At 43.6% G+C, this 19,338-nt stretch overlaps 1 protein-coding gene across 3 annotated transcripts; it reads right to left on the bottom strand.

The window, feature by feature from the left end:
* Nucleotides 1-1,868: 1,868 nt before the first annotated feature.
* On the bottom strand, nucleotides 1,869-11,235 carry LOC121866219. Of its 3 annotated transcripts, none has more exons than XM_042365825.1 (4): nucleotides 10,934-11,235; nucleotides 6,116-6,415; nucleotides 4,413-4,562; nucleotides 1,869-2,395 (listed from the first exon to the last, which is right to left on the bottom strand). In XM_042365825.1, the coding sequence occupies exons 1-4, from the start codon at nucleotides 11,007-11,009 to the stop codon at nucleotides 2,274-2,276; spliced, it is 648 nt and encodes a 215-aa protein (XP_042221759.1). In that variant the 5' UTR covers nucleotides 11,010-11,235; the 3' UTR covers nucleotides 1,869-2,273. The 3 variants fall into 3 exon arrangements, with proteins under 3 accessions (XP_042221759.1, XP_042221760.1, XP_042221761.1); XM_042365826.1 differs by having other exon boundaries at nucleotides 6,155-6,415; XM_042365827.1 differs by having other exon boundaries at nucleotides 4,413-4,550; nucleotides 6,155-6,415.
* Nucleotides 11,236-19,338: the final 8,103 nt, after the last annotated feature.

Genomic DNA, 19,338 nt, shown 5'->3' with positions numbered 1-19,338 from the left:
CCATGGTGCCATTTCACCCATGAAATTTTAGTTCTCTTGTTGTATTTCAAGATTATTTTCTTTAAATCAACACTGCACTGCATTATATATTGTCAATATGTAAAATAAATTTTAAAATGACCAATAATTTGCTTGCAAAAACAGAAAAAAGGTATTTAGTTGAAGAGAGTCTCAAGCAAGATGTTACCTCCACTGAAAAGATACAAAGACTGACGCCTGTATGGTGTGTTGAGAGGCTGGATGGCGCGCATAAAACTAGTTTCATTACCTTCAATTATGTTCAATATTTGTTAAAATTAGTAAAAAATTTAATATTAAGCTTATAAAATTATTGAATAGTATAAACTTCTTGATATTTGCAAAAATGGTAAGGAATTTAAGCCCTAGAACCGATTACTGTATTGGCGGACTAATACTACAGCTGGTAGACTGCCAAATGCAAGCGAAATCATGTTCAGGTTGGCTCGTAAGAAACTCGTTAATCAAGGGATTGCTCGTTAACCGAAGTTAAGAATCCTATGGAAGGCAACTCGTTAACCGAAATCTCGTTAACTGAGGGACCACTGTATTTAACGCTTTCACCTTGTCCTGATGTGAGTGCATAATTACCTCTACTAATAGTCAAGCTAGTAAACTCTCCTTTCACCTTGTCCTGATGTGAGTCTGCATAATTACCTCTACTAATAGTCAAGCTAGTAAACTCTCCTTTCACCTTGTCCTGATGTGAGTCTGCATAATTACCTCCACTAATAGTCAAGCTAGTAAACTCTCCTTTCACCTTGTCCTGATGTGAGTGCATAATTACCTCCACTAATAGTCAAGCTAGTAACTCTCTTTTCACCTTGTCCTGATGTAGTGCATAATTACCTCTACTAATAGTCAAGCTAGTAAACTCTCCTTTCACCTTGTCCTGATGTGAATCTGCATAATTACCTCTACTAATAGTCAAGCTAGTAAACTCTCCTTTCACCTTGTCCTGATGTGAATCTGCATAATTACCTCTACTAATAGTCAAGCTAGTAAACTCTCCTTTCACCTTGTCCTGATGTGAATCTGCATAATTACCTCTACTAATAGTCAAGCTAGTAAACTCTCCTTTCACCTTGTCCTGATGTGAATCTGCATAATTACCTCTACTAATAGTCAAGCTAGTAAACTCTCCTTTCACCTTGTCCTGATGTGAATCTGCATAATTACCTCTACTAATAGTCAAGCTAGTAAACTCTCCTTTCACCTTGTCCTGATGTGAGTGCATAATTACCTCCACTAATAGTCAAGCTAGTATACTCTCTTTTATGTTACAAAGAAAAAACTAAAATGGATGCAAATGTTTCTCAACAAAAGAAAGTGTTCAAATTAGCAGTGTAAATAATGACCCCTTAAGATATCTCTAACTTGTCTGTGACCACCAGCTAGTGACCCAATGTCCCCAGCTTCAGGTTATTTAGTCTCCTGGCAAACATGGCTGAGTGTCATGTTCCTTAACTTCCTCAGATAAATACAAGTCATAATCAACAAAAATTGGTTAAAACAAAATATTAAGTCATGTCAATCGTATTTTTTTTTAATAAAGTCACCCAGTTTATAATTTACGTAAAACAGGCTTCATGCATCTGTTAGTTAGCTTTAAATTTCTCAACTTGCTACAAGATTGTGTTGTTGCAAGGAGTGGATTATACTCATGATTGTGATCAAGATAGCACAGCTTTCATATTACGTTCAGTTAGTATCAACAGTCAAACAGAAAATAGGTTTTCTCATGTTAATTATTGGAGTTTATTTTGTTACCATTTAATACTTTATACCAGTGGTAGTTTGGGGACCCAGAGCTCGCTAGTACTCTTGGTGTGTGGGGGTAAATCATCACATGCAGTTCGGTATCTTTATTTATTTTATTATATTATCATCTTTTTTTTTGTTAGGGGAGAGAGGTAGGATTTGATTTTACAATATTAAGTTACAGAGTTTCTCATGATAAAAATATTTGGCAATAATTGAACACATTTGTACACATTCTTGTGCATTTGTATTTACCAGTGAAGATGATGCATGATATGTTTTGCCTCTTGCTAGTGGCTGGTGTTTACACTGGCTGGGGAAGTGTGGGTATTTAAGCAATACCAAATTCATATGAATTCACACCTGAAGTAGGTAGCTTGTCTTGCTGTTGAGGGGGGAGGTGGATGAAGGGAAGGCGAGAGGCAGGAAGCAGTTCCTCTCATCCTTCCTCTTCTTCCTGCTGCCTCACACCTGGCCTCATGCTTGAACCTCACCTACTTGCCTAGACCAGAATGGGCGTAGGGCTGGTCGTAGTTGGAATAGCCGAAGACGCGCCCACGTGTGTTGGCACTGGGCGGAGGATGTCCCTTACCCTTGTCATTGGTTTGCATGTGCGCTGTAGACACAAACATCCGTCATCACACAAAGTCTACCAGTGAGTGGTCGAGCTACTGTACTTGAGGCTAGGGAAGGTCTAGGAGCCAGACTGATTGGCTGGAGTGCATGATATACAGTATTCTAAAAAGTCTACTTCACAAACCAACTGAACTAAATCATCCTAACCTAACCAAACCACCCGAAGATTGTTAGGTCAGGGTTTGGTGGATTGTGTTGCCTGATATAATTTTGAGAGTTCCTGTAAAAATCCCTGATCTAAAGTTTGAGAAATAAGGTCATTTTCTCCAACCAGTACCAGCTTGGCTGCTGGGCGCTCTTTAGCCACTCACAACTTCTGAAGAAAATTATTTAGCTTAGTACAAGAGTGAGCTGGACACAAGCTGAGTATATTAGTTAGGTGTGAGGGATTGAAATAAGGTTAAGGGGCCATATTAGGTGTAGAGAGAGGACATGATTATGTTGTGTGTAAGTGTGTGTGTTGTGTATACGTGTGTGTGTGTGTGTGTACAGAAATGTTCTTATTATGGCAATAGACCTAAGCACTAATATCATGCCTCATCTGAGCTAATTAACATAAAACAATACACACACTCAAAAGAAAATTGTACCTATAGATAATATCACTCAAAAGCACACCTTAATTTTAGTCTGTTTAAATTGTCATGATGCTGAGTTTAAGATCCATAGACACAATAGACATCTTCTTTAACTACACAAACAGTACAGAAACATCCTACTCTGTACCCTGACACTGTTTCCTTGATATATCTCATAAAAAAAAACCCCACACAATTATGAGTAGTACGGTACTAACAACAGATGATACCTAAGACACCTGTACTGAACAACTACAACTGATTATTTAGTTTTATTTATGAACACTTGTCTGAGTCCCATGGGTTAGTGAGTGATCTGGGGTCACCTGAATGGATAAGATAGTGGGGGTCACCTGAAGATCAAGTAAACAAATGAAATTGGATAGATAAGTGTGATAGAGCCAGAGAATACATGGAGTCACATGATGTAAAACTGATAAAGCGAGTGGATAAGAGCCAGAGAATACATGGAGTCACATGACGTAAAACTGATAAAGCGAGTGGATAAGAGCCAGAGAATACATGGAGTCACATGACGTAAAACTGATAAAGCGAGTGGATAAGAGCCAGAGAATACATGGAGTCACATGATGTAAAACTGATAAAGCGAGTGGATAAGAGCGAGAGAATACATGGAGTCACATGACGTAAAACTGATAAAGCGAGTGGATAAGAGCCAGAGAATACATGGAGTCACATGATGTAAAACTGATAAAGCGAGTGGATAAGAGCGAGAGAATACATGGAGTCACATGACGTAAAACTGATAAAGCGAGTGGATAAGAGCCAGAGAATACATGGAGTCACATGATGTAAAACTGATAAAGCGAGTGGATAAGAGCGAGAGAATACATGGAGTCACATGACGTAAAACTGATAAAGCGAGTGGATAAGAGCCAGAGAATACATGGAGTCACATGATGTAAAACTGATAAAGCGAGTGGATAAGAGCGAGAGAATACATGGAGTCACATGACGTAAAACTGATAAAGCGAGTGGAAGCGAGAATACATGGAGTCACATGATGTAAAAGAGCGAGTGGATAAGAGCGAGAGAATAGAGTCACATGACGTAAAACTGATAAAGCGAGTGGATAAGAGCCAGAATACATGGAGTCACATGTAAAACTGATAAAGCGAGTGGATAAGAGCGAGAGAATACATGGAGTCACATGACGTAAAACTGATAAAGCGAGTGGATAAGAGCCAGAGAATACATGGAGTCACATGATGTAAAACTGATAAAGCGAGTGGATAAGAGCGAGAGAATACATGGAGTCACATGACGTAAAACTGATAAAGCGAGTGGATAAGAGCCAGAGAATACATGGAGTCACATGACGTAAAACTGATAAAGCGAGTGGATAAGAGCGAGAGAATACATGGAGTCACTTGAGGTACCCGTGGATGAGGGACTGACCTTCGTACTTAGCCAGAAGATTGAGGAATTGCTGACGATCGAGGAGCCCGATGTTTTCCTGGCTGCGGGCGACCTCTTCCACACTGTCCAGGTTGGTCCTTAACTCATTGAAGAAGTTTCGCATGTCAGAGAGCACCCCTGCCGGCCCAGCTGTCACCATTATTAATATACCTCACGTGTTATTATTAGTAAAGTCACGTGTTTTTTAGTACACTATTATAAGTTTTGTGTTATAATGGTAATGTTAAGAGGATGATGCAGCCACGGTGTTGTGTGTGTGTGTGTAGGGTCATGTTCAGGGGGTGATGAGGCCATGGTGTTGTGTGTGTGGTGTGTGTTCAGGGGGTGATGAGGCCATGGTGTTGTGTGTGGTGTGTGTTCAGGGGGTGATGAGGCCATGGTGTTGTGTGTGGTGTGTGTTCAGGGGGTGATGAGGCCATGGTGTTTATTTTTTGTGTTTATATGACTATTTGTGTGTATGTTTGTATGTGCTTGTGTATGCATGTGTGTGTGTGTACAGTATGTAATGTTTGTGTGTGGTGTGTGTGTGTACAGTATGTAATGTGTGTGTGTGTGTGTGTGTGTGTGTACAGTATGTAATGTGTGTGTGTGTAGGGTCATGTTCAGGGGGTGATGAGGCCATGGTGTTTATTTTTTGTGTTTATATGACTGTATTTGTGTGTATGTTTGTATGTGTTTATGTGTGTACAGTATGTAATGTTTGTGTGTGTGTGTGTGTTTGTGTATGTATTTGTTTGTGTATGGATGTGTGTGCGCGTGTATTTCTGTGTGTGTGAGCGTGCATGTGTGTGTGTATATGTATGTGTGTGCGCGCATGTGTGTGTGCGTGCGTGCGTATGTATGTGCGTGCGTATGTGCGTGTGTGTGTGTGTGTTAATAATGTGTCTGTGAAGCTATAATAGTGTTCTGACAACAATGAACATTCAAAATTAAATATTAACAATAATTCCGATATATCACGTCGATACACACACTTATACACGCACACATGCATACACATATACACACAAGTAGTCAAATAAACACACATACACACGCGCACACACACACACACACACACACACACGACTCCACAATGTCACCACACTTCCTTCATGTAAAAAAAATATAAATTTTTTCCCAAAACCCCCCAAAAAAAACAATCACTTAAGAAACCTCAAATGAGAAAATATCACAAAGGGTTTGTTTCTTCAGTAAACTATCGAGGCCTTTGTGGAGGTTATAAACGTAGGAAAACTTCACGTATGCAAATAATAGATTAAAGTTTTGTTATTGGAAGCAAAGTGTTCGAGGGAGGATGGGGTCTTGTGTGTTTCTCTTATTTAATCGTCAAAGGTTTTTTTAATAATGAATGAAAGAGAAAAATAATGGGAACGAAATTTGGTTTATATTTGTAGTGTTTAATTCTGTCGTCTCTGGGGTGAGGGGCCGTCACATTCACCCTAACTCATCATATGTTTAATACTTTAATGTGCAGGAACAGGTCTTCCTCCCCCCACCTTTCGTCCCCTCCTCCTCCGCCTTTCCTCCCCTCCTCCGCCTTTCCTCCACTGCCTTTCCTCCCCTCCTCCTCCCCCAGACTTGACACTCGCCATCTGGAGGCTACGTGAAGAACTCGATTTTCCCGAGAAAGTTAACAGAAAAATAGAGAGAGAGATAGAGAGACACTATCACACACTGACCTAAGCTAACATACTGGACGTAAGGGGGCGACCTCTTACCGAGGCCCATCGTAGGAATCTTGGCAGGTTGGTCGCGCTTGGCCAGGGAGGGGTTGTGGTGGGTCCTGGAGAGAGGCATGGGGGGCGTGTAAGGTCTCTCACTCAGAGTATCATCACCATCGATAAAGGCGGAGGACTCAGGGCGGTCTCCCAGCAGCGCCCTGAGCCATTGTAGGGTCTGAAGACTGTCGTTGTTAAAGGAGGCCCTGGGAGATGGCTGCATCGTGAGCGGCCATCCACGTCTGCCAGGTTCGTTGGTGTCTGCCGGGGTGAAAAACTACTTTATACTTAACATTTTCTTGTGTGTGTGTGTAAGTTCAGTTTTCATGTTTGTTTCAGTACATCCGGATATAGTGACAAACAATTGCCCCCCCCCACACACACGTCATACCCAGATGAAATGGCTGGTGGTGGATGACTCGCACACCTGTCATCCTTCACCCTTGATGACCTCACACCTTGGTGCTGAGGTCACAGTATTTGGCTGTGTCATCAACCCAACACCTGCTATTACTGACCGACGTTTATGTTCGAGGAAATATTTCTTTTTGTTGAGTGAAGCTTAACTCAGTGGATGGCCAAATTTCATTCAATCACGTCTCATTGTGTACTCTGGCAGAGGTACGACCAGCCCCCCATTAAAGCAGCTACGAGTAATTATGGCGCAGACCTGTGGGTTATTGGTACTCTGGTGAAGACTGTGACGCCATAATGACTACATAAGAATGGAGGAAACTGCAGCGGGCCTATTGGTTACACCCAACCCCTATCGCTCATATAGCCATGCAACCTATGTTAATGATGATGTTTGGTAACCTGTTCCACTCGTCCACTACTCTATTTTCAAACCAATGTTTACCTATCTCGCGCCTAAATCTAAATTTGTCTAATTTAAAACTATTGCTACGAGTTCGCTCCTGGTTGGATAGTTTGAGTACCTTTGTTCTATCACCTGTGTTTAGTCCTGACTTCCATTTATACACCTCGATTATATCGCCCCTCGCTCTACGTCTTTCGAGGGAGTGCAAATTAAGATGCTTTAACCTGTCTCTGTACTCAAGGTTCCTAATGCCCGGGATTAGTCTTGTCATTCTCCTCTCAATTCTTTCAAGGGATTTTATATCCATTCTGTAGTACGGTGACCAGAACTGAACTGCGTAACCCAAGTGAGGTCTCACAAGCGCAAGATATAGTTTTAGGATGACCTCGCTAGTCTTATAACTAACACTCCTTTGTATGAACCCATGTACTTTGTTAACCTTGTTTCGAGCAAATACACATTGTTTACTACCAGCGTCTTGGCCTCTGATGGTGTCTTTTACTGTATAATTATGTCGTCTGCTTTATATTTATATTGAATATAAAGGAGGGTGGGGTGTGGGAGAGAGGGAGGGAGGAGGGTGGGGTGAGGTAGGTGGTGTGTGGGTTGGGGTGAGGGGGGAGGAGGCAAGAGGTCGTGCAGATAATCCTGTTTCTTCAGTATATCATAGTAGGTCTTATGGATTACCCCGACCAGGATTATTACCTTACCATCGTATGAACTATAATGGAGAATGCCACGGGCACACGCAGAAGAGGTTTAGCATATAAACTACTGCTTGATGGCACACAGTCTAGAATATAACACATACACATTTATTTTAGCCACCTATGATTTTAGCCACGGGTTCACTTATATATATTTTAGGCACGGGGTCACACACACACACACACACATATATATATATATATATATATATATATATATATATATATATATATATATATATATATATATATATATATATATATATAAATTAGGCACGGGGTCACTTATTTACTTTAGGCACGTTATCTACAGTATATCCATATATACAGTATATCCTCCACACTTATATACTATTACCTCACACTAAGTGTATCTATACATACATAATCCTACACACTTTTTCAACATTGTATCAGCCTTTTGTTTTAAATTTTATATATTCTTTATGCTTTTTGGTGAGCATGTGTGCAACGATGTGGTGAAGCCTTGGCCGCAGGAGCTGTGTGCCTCTGCCACGATTCTTCCTCCTACTGGGAACCCTTACTGGACGACACCAATCGGAGGATAAAAGGAGGTAAGGAATGTTGACCTTAACTAACTTAACCTGATTTAACCCATCTAAGCTGTAACGTAACTTGATTTAACCAAACTAAACTCAACTCTAACTTAACTGAACCTAACCAAATTCTGCCCTAACTTAACTAAACCTAACCTTACCAAACTCTACCCTAACATAACTGAACCTAACCTAACTAAACCATGTTTTAATCTAATTTAACAACGAAGATTAATTGAATTTAACTTATCCCTATGTAAGGGTGGAAACGATCTCCCTGCTGGTTACCGCTGCTAACTCGCTTGTTTGCTGGTGTGGACGACACTTGGGCGGTTGGACAGAGGTGAGAACGGTAGCGACTATCTGGGTCACCGGCAGATTCAACCCAGCCGCCATACAGTCAGTATCTAGCTACCCTGCTGTCCGTCAAATTCTGGCTGTGATCTCATCATAGGTCCTGGACTCGTGGGCTGTGTTCCCAGACCTTCACCTATCGACTGCCAACTCTCTGGTCATCTACCACTACCATACCACGACCGTCAGTTCATCACATTCCGTCGGTGCCCCGGTGTTCTCCTGCCATTTCAAGACGTTGCTGAATGTGGAGTTGAATGGACGCTTCCCTGCCCTGAGTGTGCATCACCGTGTTCCAGAACCTTCCCCCAGGGCCACTGCCGTAGGAAATATTTGTTCATTGTTTGATTCTATGATTGTTTGATTCCATTAATTGCTGACTCCCCTTTATTGTTCGATTCTATCAATTGTTGACTCCATTTAATTGTTTGAATCCATTAATTGCTGACTCCCATTATTTGTTTGATTCCTTTAATTGTTTGCTTCCTTTAATTGTTTGACTCCATTAACTGTTGACTGCCTTATTTGTTTGACTCCTGTAATTATTTGATGTTTGTTGAGTGGTGTCAGAGTTTTGTGTTATATTTTTATAGTAAAGAGATGCCAATCTCAAACGGTTGTTTGTTATTCCTCAGAAAACCTTGGTCCTTGACTTTCCTTTATTAAGATCCTGATTAGCCTGGTAAGAGATTTCTATCCCTAAGTCCCAGGCCTTTACACCCTATCCAAATCTAACCTAACCTAACCCAAGCTGCGGTTTCTAGCTGGTCTGATCTCGGGTCTCGGTATATTAAGCTTTTCCCTCTCACATTCTTAAAACTTTTCCTCAGCTATAAAACTTTGCTAAGCTTTTTTGTTGTATACCGGCTAACTTTCTTCCCAAAACTTTCGCACCAACTTTCTAACAATGAAAAAAAAACTAGGATTTTAGAAAGTATAAAGTCTTTAGTTCGTTTCGAGTTTGAAGGAAAGTTTATGATTCTTTTCATCATTCTTGCCTGCAGTTCAAAGTTTATTTACACATACATGAGTTAAGTTACTCGGCAAAAGGTATCGTTGGGCCGATGAATTTGGAACTAAATAATCCTGTTGTCTCGCTCGGGTTGGTAGGCGTGGTTGTGGGATATTTCTTACCTATTATGGTAGGCCTAATTTAGTTAACTCAAAATGAAAAATTAGTTGGTTGCATAATGATTGGTATATAACAGTGCGCCTCATGAGCCTTTATCAAAAACCCTCATTCGTGGTGTTTTGTTGTTTTCGTACAACTGTAAATAGAGATTTTTTTTTACCGAGTGTACATGAGCAAAATCACACGTCGATGAATTAAATTACGTACATGATTTATGCTACGTACATGAGTTGTCACACGTACATAATTTAAGTTACATACATGATTTAAGCTGCGTACATGAGTTAAGTTACATACATGAGTTAAGTTACATACATGAGTTAAGTTACATACATGAGTTAAGTTTCATACACGCTTTAGGTTACGTACATGAGTTGTAACACGTACATGAATTATATTACGTACATGATTATTAAAGTTACATACATGATTTAAGTTACGTACATGAGTTAAGTCACGTACATAAACATATTCACACCTACACAAGCTTGTTTAAATGATCATAAGCTTGTTCATACATACACACACACACACCGTCTGGTCACACATACATCAGCTTATCCACATACTGTACACACACGTTTATACCTAGAATATCCACACATACATAAGATTTATCAAACTTACACAAGGTTATCCACATGTACACGAACATATCCACATAAACACAAGCTTTCCTACATGCATACACGCTTATCCACATGTACACAAGCTTATCCACATGTCAACAAGCTTATCCACATGTACACAAGCTTATCCACATGTACACAAACATATCCACATAAACACAAACATTCCCACATGCACACACGCTTATCCACATGTACACAAGCTTATCCACATGTATGCAAGCCTATCCACATGTATTCAAGCCTATCCACATGTATTCAAGCTTATCCACATGTATGCAAGCCTATCCACATGTATTCAAGCCTATCCACATGTATTCAAGCTTATCCACATGTCCACAAGCTTATCCATATGCACAGCTTAATGTATCATGGTATCTAGTGTGAAAAAGAATGTGTTCAGGGAGAAGAACACATCACAGAAGAACACATCACAGAAGAACACCTTACAGAACACATCTCATAAAAAGAACACTTCACTGGAGAACACCTTTCAAGAGGACAGAACATAAGGAGAACATCACACAGTAGAACACCATCGGGAGGAACATGTTAGTGTGTGTGTGTGTGATGGACCTACCTGCGAGGAGAGGTAGACCCAGGGCAGCATGTCCCAGGAGCGGTAGAAGTACGAGCAGGTTGACCAACGCCACCATACCTTGCTGAGCCTTGAACCTTGACGTGCTCGGCACCTGCTGAGTTCCTTCCTCTTCCACTCTTCTGAGACGTTTGGAACTTTTTAACTGTTTTTGTTATGAGTTATGGGAGGTTTATGGACTTCTGTTGCGTGTGTGTGTGTGTGCGAGAATAAGTAACGGTAAATTAACCCGCCAAGCTCCTCTTCTTGTTGTGGTAGCTGGCGCACGTCTGAGGTCCCGAGCCAAGAGAGCGTCGTATTTATAGTGCCTCAGCCTCTTGGCACCTAGCTTGGGATTGGACCACTTTTACCTGGGAACATTTTCTCATTGGTTAATCCAACTTCAGGTTGTTTACACTTGATAACAAGAGTCAAGAATGGTTATACTCTTCTTTAATATAAGATTTAGCTTAATGCATTACGTATAACTAATTTACACGAGTAAACGACATGCATTGTGAATATTTTTCCATTTTTTATATTCTGGCGCTCGCTGTCGTCAAGGATGGTGACGTCACCAGCAAGGATAAACATGATTGTTTAAGAAAAGAGTGGGCGTGTGTGTAGGTATGTATGTGTACGGGGAAGGTTGGAGTTAATCCCAGTGTTTGTTGAGGCGGGAGGGGGTAGATAGCACAAGAAATATGAAAGGATTAAATTGACAATCAAAGAAACCAAATGGGTGTAATGTAGTGTGTTCCTGGAGACAGCGAGGTGAAGTTACACACACATACATACACACATGGTTCGCAAAAATAGAACCGCTATGTTAAAACTTCAAAAGTGTTGCAGTATTTACTCACCCTTAGTAAAAAGATTAATGTACACAAAAATAATTAAATATCAATAACTTAAATATATTTCGAAATTACCAACAGATTAATTTTTTATCACTGACGCAGAAACGAGCAGGAGATGACGTCACTCACCTGGCGTGTATAGATACTGGGTTCACCTGCAGCGCTCACCTCCACCTGTCTCATTAGTGTATCAGGTATAACGAGTTGCTAATATACAACAAAACACTCAGTTGTCATTTACTAGCAACAATTAAATCATTCAGTAATTTATTTGTTTATTAATTTACTTTGTGCTTCTAATGTGTCAACACAATGCTTTCCATCACACAGGGTTGCTGCTGCTGCTGCTGCTGCCCGTGGGTACATTAGTTCTGACAGCCTCCTTACACTTTACTATTTTTCAGTTCACCATCTATCAAGTTCAGTATCCAGTCCGCAGCATGGTCGACTGAGGGAGCCTCACCTAACAGCCAGCCAGAGGGTTCAAACCAACCACTGTTTAATAGAGAGAGGTGAGTACTATAGACCCACTCAGCCACCGCACTCTTGTTTTGTACACAGTAACTAACATGTTTTAAGTACAGCAGGTGTTGGTGGAGGGGGCTGTACAGTTAACAGGTGTTCTCTCCATGTGTGTCTCAGAGAACCCAGGTGATGGCCACTAATGAGATAGGTCTTACACACCATCACTACTCACTCCAGGTAAATTATCAATGAAATAATTAACTCGCGAGCAGTGTTCACCTCATGTAAAACTCAAGGAAAATTGATCCTCAAATTAAAAAGATTAAATAATTTTTATCATTAAACATATCCGAGTAAGGACCATCTACGGTTCATGGAAATCCGTCCGTTTCTTCTCGATTATTATTGCTTCCATACGGCGAACGAGCCACGGATGTCATGGACAAGGTGGACGTAGCGAGGTTCGAGATTTCGTAACATTTCCTGTACGTGTGTGTGTGTGTGTGTGGAGGAGTAGTATTAATGTGTGAGTGTGAAGAATAAGAGAGAGTGAACTCCCTCGGTGATGCTTCTGTAGGCGGCCACCAAGGAGAAGGTAATTAATCAGTTGTTGGTGGGTCACTGACTCCCGCCTTCACACCTGACAATCAATCAGACTTTTGTGCTCGTTTGATCGATGATCCGGAGAGGCTACAGTGACCTTGTCTGTTTGGCTGTTTGTCTGGTAGTCTTGTTTGGGTAGTGAGTTTGTTTGCTTGGTGACCTGGTCTGGGTAGCGAGTAGGTCGGTCCGTCCAGCAGTGTCCTACCTACTGCCGTGTTGCTGACGACCATGTGGTGATCGCTGAGGGATTTACACACACACACACACACACACATAGACATACACACACATAGACACACACACACACACACACACACACGAGGGAGACAGATGGGCGTATCCAACATTAAACATTTTATTCAGATGATTATTTTTTCTGCTTCTGGTAATATTAAAATAATCTTATTTCAACTATTGACCAATTACTGCCGGCTGAGGTGGTGAGGCAGGTGTTGGTGAGGCAGGTGTTGGTGAGGCAGGTGTTGGTGAGGCAGGTGTTGGTGAGGCAGGTGTTGGTGAAAGGGCAGGTGTTGGCAGAGGCAGGTGTTGTGGGGCAGGTGTTTGCTGGGGCGTGGTGTTGGTGAGGCAGGTGTTGGTGGGCAGGTGATGGGGCAGGTGTTGATGGGGGCAGGTGTTGATGGGGCAGGTGTTGATGGGAGCCTTGGGTGATGGTGGGGCCCAGGTGTTGCTGAGGCACGTGTTGGTGAGGGCAGGTGTTGGTGAGGCAGGTGTTGGTGAGGCACGCGTTGGTGAGGCACGTGTTGGTGAGGCACGTGTTGGAATGAAGACAGCAGGTGTTGGTGAGGCAGGTGTTGGAGAGGCACGCGTTGGTGGGGCAGGTGTTGGTGGGGCACGTGTTGGTGGGGCACGTGTTGGTGTGAGGGCTACGTGTTGGTGAGGCACGTGTTGGTGGAACACGTGTTGGTGGGGCGGGTGTGCCGTTAGGGGAATAAGGTGTTGGTGGGGCAGGTGTTGGTGCGGGGCAGGTGTTGGTGGGGCAGGTGTTGGTGACGCACGTGTTGGTGACGCACATGTTAGTGAAGTTGGGTGTTAATTGAGGCACGTGTTGGTGGGAGCAGGTGGTGGTGAAGCAGGTGTTGGTGTAAGGCAGGTGTTGGTGGGGAGCAGGTGTTGAATGAGGCGGGTGTTGGTGGGGCAGGTGTTGGTGAGGCCAGGTGTTGGTGAGGCAGGTGTTGGTGGGAGCCAGGTGTTGGTGGCACGTGTTAGTGAGGCAGGTGTTGGTGAGGCACGTGTTGGTGAGGCAGGGGTGGTGGTGAAAGCAGGTGTTGGTGAGGCAGGTGTTGGTGAGGCAAGTGTTGGTGAGGCAGGTGTTGAGTGAGGCAGGTGTTGGTGAGCGCACGTGTTGGTGAGGCACGTGTTAGTGAAGTAGGTGTTGGTGAGGCACGTGTTGGTGAGGCACGTGTTGGTGAGGCAGGTGTTGGTGACGCAGGTACATTACAATAATAACACGGCCACTGACCAATGCATTACAGTAATCATGCCGAGTACGGGAGCTGTTCTGGCGGCAATGGAGTCAAGTCACACAAAAGAGTTTAAGTCACGTCACACTACAGGGGTTGAGAGTGACACTAAAGGGGTCGAGAGTCACATTATACAGGGGTCGAGAGTCACACTACAGGGGTCGAGAGTCACACTACAGGGGTCGAGAATCACATTATACACAGGGGTCGAGAGTCACCCTACAGGTGTCGAGTCACACTAAAGGGGTTTAGAGTCACACTAAAAGGGTTTTAGAGTCACACTACAGGAGTAGAGTCACACTACAGGGGTCAGGAGTGACACTACAGGGGTTGAGAGTGAAACTACAGGGGTTGAGGTGATTTACTAAAGGGTCGAGAGTCCACTAGAGTCAAGAGTCACACTACACAAGGTCGAGGGTCAGGCCATTATACAGGGGTCAGAGTCACACTACGGTGTCGAGTGTCACACACTTAGAGGCCGAGCGTCAAAAGGGTTAGAGTCACACTACAAGGTAGAAATCACACTACAGGGGTCGAGAGTGCCTACAGTGGTCGAGGTCACACTACAAGGGCAGAGCGTCACACTATAGGGTCCGAGAGTCACACTACAGGGGTCGAGGCCACTACAGAAGGTCGAGGTCACACTACAGGGGTCAACAGTCACACTACAGGGGTCAGAAAGTCACACTACAGGGTCGGAGTCACACTATAGGGGTTGAGTCATACTATACAGTGGTCGAGAGTCACTATAGGGGCGAGAGCACACTACAGGGGTCGAGGTCACATTAAGGGTTAACAGTCCACTACAGTGGTCGAGAGTCACACTATAGGGTTGAGCATACTATACAGTGGTCGAGTCACACTAGGAGAAGTCACACTACAGGGGTCGAGGTCACATTACAGGGGTCAACAGTCACACTACAGTGGTCAGGGAGTCACACTATAGGGGTTGGAGTCATACTATACAGTGGTCTAGAAGTCACTACAGGAGTCAGGAATCAGGGGTCCTGGAGCTCTCACACTACAGGGTTCGAGGAGTCACACTACAGGGTCGAGAGTCAAGCTACAGGGGTCAAGAATCACACTACAGGGGTCAGAGTCCTAATACAGGGTCGAGAGTCACACTACAGGGATAGGAGTCACACTACAGGGGTCGAGAGCCACACTAAAGGGTCAAGAATCACACTCGACAGGGGTCGAGAGGGGGTCTAGAGTCCCACACTACAGAGGTCAGAGAGTCACACTACAGGGTCGAGAGCCACACTACAGGGATCAGGAGAGTCACACACTACAGGGGTCGAGAGAGGGGTCAGATTCACACACTACAGGGGTCGAGTCACACTACAGGGTCGAGATTCACACTACAGGGGTCGAGGTCAGTCAGAGTCACTACAGGGGCCGAGCACACTCTAGCGGCAGAGTCACACTACAGGGGTCGAGAGTCACACTACAGAGTTCGAGAGCCACACTACAGGGGTCGAGAGTCACACTCCTAGCGGTCAGAGTCACACTACAGGGGTCGAGAGCCACACTACAGAGGTCGAGACTCACACTGCAGTGGTCGAGAGTCACACTACAGGGGGTCGAGAGTCAGACTACAGGGTCGAGAGTCACACTACAGGGGGTCGAGAGCCACACTACAGAGGTCAGGAGACTCACACTGCAGAGGTCAGGGAGTCACACTACAGGGGTCGAGTCACAGAGTCAGCACACAGGGGGAGCAGGAGGTCCACACTACAGGAGGTCAGGGAGTCACGAGAACCGCACACTAGGTCGAGAGTCAGGGGAGAGTCACTACTGAGAGTCACACTATACAGGGTCAGAGTCACACTATAAGCAGGGGTCGAGGGAGTCACACTATACAGGGGTCGAGATTCACACTATCACAGGGGTCGATACAGGGGTCGAGTCACACTATACAGGGGGAGAGTCACACTACAGAGGGTCGAGGTCACTATACAGGGGTCGAGTCACACACTATACAGGGGTCGAGATTCTGCTATACAGGTCAGAGAGTCAAACATACAGGTCGAGAGTCACACTATACAGGGTTCGAGGTCACTATACAGGGGTCGAGAGTCACACTACCACAGGGTCGAGAGTCACACTATACAGGGGTCGAGATCACACTATACAGGGGTCGAGTCACACTAACAAGCTCGAGTCACACTTTCTGGGGTTAGAGTCACACTACAGGGGGTCGAGAGTCACACTATACACAGGGGGTCTCTCTCTCTCTCTCTCTCTCTCTCTCTCTCTCTCTCTCTCTCTCTCTCTCTCTCTCTCTCTCTCTCTCGTGAACAACTTATCACTATAAAAACATATTAATAATTATAGAGTTGGGGCTCATGGGTTGTTTTCTGTATAAGTTAGCGGCTCCTGTTTTGCTTGCTGGGGCTCTGAGCACTACAGCCACCACCACGCACCACTGTCTTAAGGACGCCCCACTACTGTCTCTTAAGCATGGCCACCACTTCTCTTAACCACGCCCACAACTGTCTTGCCACGCCCACCACTGTCTTAGCATACCACTTCTCTTAAGCACGCCCACCACTGTCTTACTTTTGGCCACCACTTCTCTTAACCACGCCCACAACTGTCTTAACCACACACCACCACTGTCTTAACCACACCCACCACTGACTCAACCACTGCCTACCACTGTCTTAACCACACCCACCACTGTCTCAACCACACCCTACCACTGTCTTAACCACACACCCACCACTGTCTCAACCGCCTACCACTGTCGCCAACACCCCACCACCGTCTCAACCACGCCTACCACTGTCTTAACCACACCCACCACTGTCTCAGCCACGCCTACCACTGTCTTAACCACACCACTGTCTCAACCACGCCTACCACTGTCTTAACCACACCACCACTGTCTCAGCCACGCTAATCACACCACCACCGTCTCAACCACGCCCACCACTGTCTCAACCACTGTCTCAACCACGCCTACCACTGTCTCAACCACGCCTACCACTGTCTTAACCACACCCACCACTGGTCTCAACCACGCCTGCCCACTGTCTTAACCACACCCACCACCGTCTCAACCACGCCTACCACTGTCTCAACCACACCCACCACTGTCTTAACCACGCCTACTACCCCTACCGTTTCAACCACGCCTTTCATACATACACAAACACAGTACACGACGTCAACCTCCCTTCCTACCCATTAGACAGGTGTTTGTGACCCACCAACACCTGTCCAACACCTGTTATTTAAGAGAGACAGAGATATATAATTACCCAGACAGAAGAGAGAGAGAGAGAAAGAGAAAGAGAAAGAGAGAGAGAGAGAGAGAGAGAGAGAGAGAACATCTACCCCGTGTTTTGTTTGTGACTGATGCTTGTATATCATCTCTGCGGCTTATAAACAACTCCACTCTCGTATTTCAGTGTTACATATCATTAACTTGAAGCATTATAATCACTATGTTAATATTTATCATTACCACGACCCGTAAGTAGCAATTAAGGATGCATTTCTCTTTATCACGACCCGTAAGTAGCCATTAAGGATGTATTTATCATTATCCTGACCCGTAAGTAGCCATTAAGGATGTATTTATCATTATCACGACCCGTAAGTAGCCATTAAGGATGTATTTTTAATTATCACGACCCGTAAGTAGCCATTAAGGATGGATTTATCATTATCCTGACCCTTAAGTAGCCATTAAGGATGGATTTATCATTATCCTGACCCTTAATTAGCCATTAAGGATATATTTCTCATTATCACGACCCGTAAGTAGCCATTAAGGATAAATTTCTCATTATCACGACCCGTAAGTAGCCATTAAGGATAAATTTCTCATTATCACGACCCGTAAGTAGCCATTAAGGATAAATTTCTCATTATCACGACCCGTAAGTAGCCATGAAGGATGTATTTCTCATTATCACGACCCGTAAGTAGTCATTAAGTTTCAATGTCTTAATGGTTTTGTGGGTAAAAATTTTTAGTGCATTTAACAGGTGTCGTCATCATCAAGTCTTGGAAGCAATTACTGTACAAATCTCTACCCATGAATACTTTAGCTATAATGTATAAAGCACTAGAGTGGCGTGGTGCTGAGAGAGTGGCGAGTCTTACCTGGGAACTATGCCACCACCTCCACCACCACAAGCAAAACCACGATGATGAATAGTTGATGATGATTACGTCCCCCCACAGACAGACAGACAGACAGACAGACAGATAAAAAATCACCCAAACTCTACTTAAATAAGAAAATAATAAATTATGAACATTTCAACAGACTAAAACATCTGTAGTGTTCGTTCAAGGTTCTTAAAGAAATTACCCAAGAAAGATGTTTTACCTGAATTGGAGATGCGAGAACATATTTCATTGACTCACTTACCTGAACACACCATTTTGCTGCTAAATTATCAATTAGTGTAGTTGTTTATGAGGGAATCTAGACTGACAGGTAAATGGATCATCAACTGAGTCAAAAACAGATTAGATCGAAGAGTTAGTCAATGAGTGAGTGGGTCAGTCAGTCAGTCAGTCAATATATAAGTCACTCAGTCAGATAGGCAATTAACCAGTTACTCAATCATTCATTCAGTCAGTCAATATGCCAATCAATCAATATGCCAATCAGTCAATATGCCAGTCAGTCAGTCAATATGCCAGTCAGTCAGTCAGTCAGTTAGTTAGTAGGTCAGTAAATCGATTAATCAGTCGGAAATATCTTGACGAGTCTTTTTAAGAATCTGGGGAAAGATTCACAAAGATTCTAAGCGTTGATTCTGCCTTATAACTGGGGCTTAAGTGAAGGCGTACAGGGGCGGTAGAGTCTCAGAGGATTTGGGAGGCCATTTTCAATACGTGTGTTTGAGGTTTGAGTGTATTGTTACATCTCCTGGTAACTATTAACAAGAACTAGGTCAGGTAACTACTAGGGCAGGTGGCTACTAACAAGAACTAGGACAGGTAACTGCTAGGACAGGTAGCTATTAGGTCAGGT

The sequence above is a fragment of the Homarus americanus genome, unplaced genomic scaffold (assembly GCF_018991925.1).
Source record: "Homarus americanus isolate GMGI-L3 unplaced genomic scaffold, GMGI_Hamer_2.0 scaffold33409, whole genome shotgun sequence".
Lineage (NCBI taxonomy): Eukaryota > Metazoa > Arthropoda > Malacostraca > Decapoda > Nephropidae > Homarus > Homarus americanus.
The sequence above is the reverse complement of the archived record's forward strand: the minus strand, read 5'-3'. Positions and strand labels throughout refer to the sequence as shown.

Coding starts and splice junctions, on each gene's coding strand:
- LOC121866219 (XM_042365825.1), bottom strand. CDS start 11,009: ATGGTGGCGTTGGTCAACCTGCTCGTACTTCTACCGCTCCTGGGACAT. Junction 6,416..10,933: donor GGGTCTACCTCTCCTCGCAG/GTAGGTCCATCA, acceptor TCACCCCGGCAG/ACACCAACGAACCTGGCAGA. Junction 2,396..4,412: donor TCTTCTGGCTAAGTACGAAG/GTCAGTCCCTCA, acceptor TTGTGTCTACAG/CGCACATGCAAACCAATGAC.